The sequence below is a fragment of the Lactuca sativa genome, chromosome 9 (assembly GCF_002870075.4).
Source record: "Lactuca sativa cultivar Salinas chromosome 9, Lsat_Salinas_v11, whole genome shotgun sequence".
Taxonomy (NCBI): Eukaryota; Viridiplantae; Streptophyta; class Magnoliopsida; order Asterales; family Asteraceae; genus Lactuca; species Lactuca sativa.
In genome coordinates, this window is record NC_056631.2 from 216,438,744 (window position 1) to 216,446,802 (window position 8,059).

General features: G+C 33.3%; 1 protein-coding gene across 1 annotated transcript; it reads right to left on the reverse strand.

Moving 5' to 3' along the window:
* Positions 1-46: 46 nt before the first annotated feature.
* LOC111919237 (WD-40 repeat-containing protein MSI1) lies at positions 47-2,812 on the reverse strand. Its single transcript, XM_023914849.3, has 6 exons — positions 2,404-2,812; positions 1,905-2,243; positions 833-985; positions 628-749; positions 436-531; positions 47-328 (listed from the first exon to the last, which is right to left on the reverse strand). Exons 1-6 carry the CDS (start codon positions 2,746-2,748, stop codon positions 73-75), a joined length of 1,311 nt encoding a protein of 436 aa, XP_023770617.1. The 5' UTR covers positions 2,749-2,812; the 3' UTR covers positions 47-72.
* Between the last annotated feature and the right edge of the window lie 5,247 nt (positions 2,813-8,059).

Sequence of the window (8,059 nt, forward strand, 5' to 3'; positions counted from 1 at the left end):
CCAACGTAGTTACTAACATATTCACATGGTTGAAAAGGTTGAGTAACAAAAAGAAAAACAAAACTCGATTGCCTATTTGTTTTTTTTGTTTTGAGATGGGCCAGGTTGATCTTCAGGTATATCAGCCCAATCATCTTCTTCATCATGATATATGTTTTCAGCCATCTTCCATATCTGAAGAATGTTATCTTCAGCAACACCAGCAATCACCCACTCTTCATTTGAATTCCATGAAAATTCAGACACTTTACTCGTATGCCCACCATGAATAAACAGCAACTCCGGTGGCCCATCTTTCACATCTTCCGGCACTTGCTCCTCTCCAATCCTACACATGCATTTTTTTTTTTTTTAAAAAAAAACTCGTAATTAACCTAAGGGTAAAAAAGTAATTTCATACTAAAAATAGGACGATTGAAGTACGTACGTAGTTACCTACTAATATCCCATATCATGAGTCGTCTATTAAGACAACTAGACGCTAAAACTGACTCTTTCTTCGGACTCCATGCAACTTGAATTACCTCGTCCCTAATGATCATGAGAGTAGATTGATTAATTGGTGTACACGTACGGAAAAGGGTAAAAACGTAATTTCCGAAAATTAATACATGCAAGAACTCTTACTCTTGACTAAATGTGTGAAGAGCAGTCGTAAGTTTTCGTAAATCGAATAGCTTTACAGTCTTGTCTGTTGACCCCGTTGCCAATTTCCACTCGTTAAAAGGGTTGAATGATAATGACATGACCTAATATATATTTATTTAAATACATGAATATATATTAATAAATATAAAGTATACATATGTATGAATAAATATGTAATGTATACCTCGTTTTGATGAGCCATTAGGGTTTGGATAGGTTTGGTGAATGTTGGAGATCGAAGATCAAATATGTGCAAGTATTTGTCATCACCAACTGAACCAAATAAGTATTCATGCTTTAAATGCCAAGCTACATCTTCTACGACTCCCTTATGAATCTGATAAATTAAAAGGAATTAATTGGGTATTAGAAATTAACAAACAACTTGTTTAAATATGGAATTAACTACAATGGAATTAGGAAAACGAATGGATATGGTCATTCATAACGTGTTTGTTTTGCCCGATGATGGAATATGTGATTCCTTTTGTTAGTTTTTGTTTCTTAGCAAACCGAAGTTTTTTTTTTCTTTGTTTCACCATAGAATTTTGCAAACATTCTTTTTTTTTTTTTAAATGTACCTTTATTTAAATTGAAAATTTGTTATTATATAAGGTAAAAGTATTATTTTTAGGGCAAATCACAAAAGTGTCAAAACGGGCCATATCACAAAATTCACTTAATATTTATTACTATCTATATTTGAAAAATATATTTCCCCGGGAAATTGCTTGATCAGAGACTCACCACTAAATTTAAAATAAAATAAAAATCGCTACCTTTTTATTTTTATCTTTTGCAAAAATGATGTAATTTCCTAAAAAAAATATCATTGTTACAAACTTTATTAAAGATTTTTCTATGGTGACTATTGATAAAGCAATTTTGTAAAAAAAAATGTATTTTACAAAGTTGTCTTGCGACAATTATTCAAGAAGATGATCAATTTTATGATTCTTGTAATAATTAAAATAATGTATAGAACAGATTTAATGAGCTTTTATGATGTTAAATTCTTTAATTCTTGTAATAATTAGAATAATGCATAGAATATATTTAATGAGCTTTTATGATGTTAAATTCTTTAAATCTTGTAATAATTAAAATAATGTATAGAATAGATTTAAAATTATGCATTGTGTTTAGAATCAAATAAAAAGATTCATATGGAAATTCATTTCATTCTTAAATTAATGTCAACCAATAATTAACATAATTAATATGTATTATGTTTAGACTTTAGACTTTAAATGTACCTTGAAGATTTGCATAGCATCAAGAGTCTTATTTCTTGGAGTTGCATGAACATCCCACAAACAAATTCTAGAATCATCAGAACCACTCAACAAATAACCTTTCTTGAATTTACTCCATGAAAGACCAAATCCCTCAGCAGTGTGACCCTTCAATCTCAAATCAGGCTTGCATTCTTTTTCTCTTTCTGAAGGTGGATCAGATTCACATGGATGTATGCGATAATCAAAAACATGAACCTCTGCATTTATCGTCTTTGATGCTATCACGAAAGGGTTTTGAGGCATATAACGAGCTCTGTTCACCTCTCCATCGTGATTGATTTTCTGAATCACTTGTACCTTCATCAATAAACGCACAATTAACTCCATTATCGAAACAAAAACCCCAGAAACCTAAGGATGTGAGTTCTCATGGCATCAAGATCGATAGCGAATTTCAAACGAACAATCAAACGAAACAAAATCATGGAGACGAAATTAGTAGAATCTCGATACTAACCTTGCCATTGGTGCATCCAAATCCGCCAAGATCAGGGCGGCTATCGTCGTACTGAGGAACGGCGATTTCAGCGTCTTTGACAGGCAAGTGAACCTTAGCGATCATGAGGTAATTAGGCTCGCCGACGGAGGTGTGGGTCCCGAGAATCAACTTCTGTATGGAATAGTCTTTTCCGGCGGGTTCTTCAAGATCAGGGAGCCATTCAACGGTGAGCGACGGCCATTCAAGCGGATGAGTCATGACCAGGTCGTATAAGAACGGGGTGTTCTTCTTCCAAATCTTGTATTCTTCGTTGATTTTTCGATCCTCGGCTTCGCTTCTCATATCACCTTCACTTGTCGCCATTGTCAGTGAAGGATTTTGTGGGTGGGTATCGCTATGAATTTTGCGGATTCTGTAAATGGATTGAAAATTTGGAGGGAATGTGAGAGTGGAAGAGGAAGATGGAGGTTTGTATACAAAATACAGTTGGCAAAGAAAGCGGAGAGAGTGAAACGAAATTAACAACTCAATGAGACTTCTTAAGTTTTATTGGGTATCCATACCAAAATGTGTGATTTTTTTTAATAAACATTGTATATTTTTTGTGAAAATTAATTTTAAACATGTGTCAAAAGATATTACGTAGCATTATATATTTATAATTTTTATTTATAATTTTTACTGTGTCCCCTAATAAATAAAGATAATTTTATCAATCGTTATCTTTTTATATATTATGTTACATGTTATTTTATGGTAAATTTTGATTAAATTATATCCATATGTTATTTTGTGGTTTTTTTTTCTATTTTATTAAATTCATATAATACTTAAATGTAATAATAAATATATATCAAATTCATTAAAACAACTTTCCTTATAATTTTTAAATTTCTAAATTGAACTCAATTATTTTAATTGTTTATTTATTTAAATTATTAGTTTAAATTTAAAATATAAATAAACACTTTAATTTATAATTAAATAATTTACTTTTTTCTTAGAGTTTTAAATTTTTTAAATTGTTAGATTTTTGTTTTTTTTAATAAACGCATGTAATACATGGATTTCACAACTAGTTAATATTAATTTAGTTTACTAGTTAATTTTTACAAATTAATGTAAAAACTTTTCATATAATTGATACTTCCAATTTGCTTTTAATAAAAAATAAGTTATAATTTGAGGAAAGCAAAAACGTACTACATATATTTTATTAAAAATCAACCATTGTTTAAAATATTAATCATAGTTGGTAAATTACACGGATGGTCCATGTGGCTTAGGGTAATTTGTACGTTTGGTCCCTAACTTATTTTTTTTTTTTAATTCGGACGGTCCCTACTATGCATTTTTGTTGCACGTTAGGTCTCTGCCAAACATAAAAAGACTAAAATACCCTTTTTATTTATTTATTTTTTATTTGCTATTTATTAAAGTTATTTATTAAACAAAATAGGTCCACCCACCCCTTAATCCCATCGTGTCTCCTGTTTTCAAAATCATCATCATCGAGACATCGACCACCACCCCAGACTCCTTCCTTCCTCCCTTTTTCCTCTACCTTCACCGGAAAGATCTCAGTCATCCCTTTCAGGACTCGTCGAAAATACCTTTTCCGGAAAGCTCTCCCCTCTCATACCTTTGTCGGACATCAATTACACTCGTCAAAAAGCCAAACAACATTTCCTCCATTAACACTACTGCTTTATTCACCCTCGATCGAGAAGAAATGATGATACCTGACGTTGTAGATATCCGTCATCGAAGACCGTTACTTAGGGCTTCACACCGCTGCTTAATTCCCACATCACAGCTCTGCAATGAGAGGAGGGACTCTTCACTACTGCTTGATTTTGGACCACCGTCGACCTCTGACCAGCGTTGGTGGTGTTAGGGTTTCACAATCGCTTCAGATGTTGCCCTATGAACCATCGACCTCTGATCCATTTGTTGCCCATCCATTTCTTTCCTTACCATTCTTGATTTGGGTATATTATGATCTGAAGCATTTGGTTTATGATTTGTGATTTTTTTTTCATTAGGTTGGTGATTCAACTTGCAAACTCGATTTTCAGATATTAGGATGTGAATCGTTTGATTTATAATTTGTCTTTTTGATCTGTATTTTTTATTTTGATTTTGATTTTCATATATTAGGTTTATTTTAGTTTGATTTTGAAGTTTTACTGGTATGATTTTGAGGGTTGTACTCATAGTGGTTATCGGAAGTCAATTGGGTGCTGGTGGGGTGGTCAGTGTTGAATTGGGTGTACGAGAACTTGAACGATGAAGGATATGGGTGAACAAGAATAGTGGGTCCCAATAAACAAATAAATAAAATATTAAAAATAATATTAAAAATTAAATTAATTAAAAAATATTTAATAAGGGCATTATGTCTTTGAGGGACCTAGCGCGCAATAAAAATACATTTTAGGGACCGTCCGAGTTAAAAAAATAAGTTAGGGACCAAACGCGCAGATTACCTCAAACCACAGGGACCATTCGTGTAATTTACTCTTAAAATTTTAATGTTGTTTTAAATGATGGTGTAATAATAAAGTTGTTTGTTAGAAACCAAATTATCGATGAAAATGACCTACAATTACTTCGTTTTGATAAATGACCACGATCTTTGGAAATGGACCGTTAGAGAGCATTCAATATTCTTCTAGAGTGCAAAACATATTTGTGAGACAAGATATAAAGGTTTACCGAAATATGACATGTCACGGTCGGACTCCTCATACATTTTGGACCGAATATCGAACATTCTAGAATGTATTTAACTTCATATTGAAATTTGAGGCCAAATGAATTTAATGGTTTATTATGATCTCAACATTAGTTTTGAGGTTGATGCGTCCGAATCCAAATTATATTGTGACATCCCCAAAATCTCGGCCAGAAAAGACCGATTGTCATTTATGCTTTTAAAATAATTTCAGAGTAAATCCTTTTGATTTGAAAGAGTTACGAAATTTGTTCCAAAAAACAAAGTATGATAAAATAATATTTACCAAAGCATTTTATCAAGAAATGTATTTTCATTATATAATCAAAACTCGGGATGTCATGTTCTGATACAGACCATAAAGCATAAACGATAACATTACAGGTCGTTCAACAAATATATACATATATAGACTTCTAAACAAAACAACTTGATTATTCATCCATCTTATGCCCTTGCGCCACTTCCTGTAATACAAATAAACTGAGTGGGTCAGGCTTGGGAGCCTGGTGAGCATATAAGGTTTTCAACCCACAATAAGTAATTAACTTTATTTTCATTAACCAACAATAACCCAATTACACATTCCCGTTATTCTCACTTTATGTCCCTAAAACAACTAACACAAGGGACCTAGTCTAAGAATATTTCATCGGGGCGACAACACATGCTTCAGGGGTTCCTCAGCAATAGAAGTCAAATAAGGCAACCATGAGGGGGATGAAGTACAGTGAATGAACACCCAAGTTCATTAACACCTACAGGTGGCGAACCTGCTAGCGTTCCACAGGACTGTCTAGAAAAGTATGTGGTCGTCATCTAAACTCCGCTAGATGACTGAATCAACAACATCGAGGCCTCTCATCTGTTTATCACACAACTATCTACCCATGTTCTACCCGACATATTAGTAGATACAAATATATATTTTTATACATAGTTTAAAACCTGTATACCATTCTCATTCAATACATATTCCAAACAATAGATGAGACACATACACATAACACGCATTTCATAGAGAATAAATCATATCTATGAGATAAAAGAAAGTGAATATACATTCACACATATAACAACAAAATATACACATAACACGTATTTCATATAAAATACTTCATAATTATGCGTTAGAAGAAAGTAACCACACACTCACTTGATCAGAAGACGATCGGACAGCACTACGGCTTGTAGAAATAGTATTCTTCGGTAGATCTGGAAGATCTTCATAAAAACCAAACTCCTCGTGGGCAGAGCTTCGGCTCAGGAATTGCACTTCTCGGGATCTTCGGGGCCTCAGGACTTGCTTCGGGGCTCGGGAATGATACCGGGGTTTCGGGATAATTCTTGCACGAAAAACGATGCAAAAACGCGAGAGAAAGGGAAGAAATGAGCAAAGAACTCGGCTGCCCTCGACATCCTTTTATAGGGGGCTGGAACTTCGATTTACGATGGGCGTAATATGAAATTACGTTGGGCGTAATGAGGATAGGATCGCTGACTCCCCCCCTTCGGATAATATCGGTTATTTTATATTTAAGTTAAATATCGAAAATATTTAATAAACTTCAAAAATTCATATCTTTCTCATACGAACTCCGTTTTCAACGTTATTTATATCCCCGCGTAGGTGAGACTACGCTCTACAACTTTCGTTTAGACTCCATCGGCTAATTTTGACTTTATTTTTATTATTTATTTTTAGTAGGCCGGGACAGGAAAACTCCGTTATAAATTCATAACTTCTTCATCCGACGTCCGTTTTCGCCTATCTTTTTATCGTTTTACTACTATTAACGAGATCTTCGATTCTCGTTTAGATTGTTTCGGCTAAAAACCGCTCGGTCTCAAATCGAGTAATCGGGCTGCATACTGCTAAGTCAAAACTTAGAAAAATCATAACTTCCTCATACGAAGTCAGATTTGGGCGTTCTTTTTATGCACACTCTCAGTTTAACGAACTCTACGACTTTCGTTTAGATCACTAAGGCTAAATATCGCTCTAACGTAAATTTCACTTTTTACGTCATTCAGCGTTGCCGGTTCTATTGTGAAACTTCGACAAGCCATAACTTCTTCGTTATAACTCGGATTTCGGCATTCTTTATATCTTCAGAATCCTTGTTTCGACCACTACATCTTTATGCAAAGATATCGGGTTTATCTCACACTTTAAATTTGACGCTTATTTTTTTCTTAATTCATTAAAGCATAATAATTAAGAAAATAAACATATAATTCACATAATACTCAAATATTTCATCATTAATACTTCACAAAGAGTTACAAGGGTTAACCTAGACTATTACATCAATGATAATGTCTAGCCTGGAAACGCGGTCGTTACAATTCTCTCCCCCTTATGATGATTCCGTCCCCGGAATCACACATCAACAAACAAATGCGGATAGCGACTCAACATGAAACTAAATCCGATAACGTTAACAATGAGTCCTAATACCCCAAAAAGAATAATTATGCATTTTATTTTTCTGTATTTTATTCATTACACAAACAAAGATCATCAATAGCCTCAAATACCTCATCACATATCAAATTATTTCAATTGTTTAAAACCAAAGAAAATATTAAGCTAATATTGGGAATGGAATTTGGTGAGGAGAGATTTCAAATTATAACCAAAAAATATGCAAGAAGATCAAAGAAGATTGGCGTGCTAAAGATTGTAAATGAAGTATCAAAGCAACAAAAAGATAAAATTGAATAACTTTTTCAAGTTTGTAAGTTTGTGGACGAGCATGCTTAACTAGAGTTGTAAACTAACTGAACATTTGGTAAACCATTCATGAACGGTTCGGCAGAAAGTTCGTTTGTGTTCGTTTATTTGATAAATGAACGAACATGAACACAAGTTTTTATACATTTAATTAAACGAACGAAAATGAACAATGGTCTCGTACTCTCGTTCGCTCATTT

Coding starts and splice junctions, on each gene's coding strand:
- LOC111919237 (XM_023914849.3), bottom strand. CDS start 2,748: ATGGCGACAAGTGAAGGTGATATGAGAAGCGAAGCCGAGGATCGAAAA. Junction 750..832: donor TAATGGCTCATCAAAACGAG/GTATACATTACA, acceptor AATATATATTAG/GTCATGTCATTATCATTCAA. Junction 329..435: donor ATGATATGGGATATTAGTAG/GTAACTACGTAC, acceptor ATGCATGTGTAG/GATTGGAGAGGAGCAAGTGC.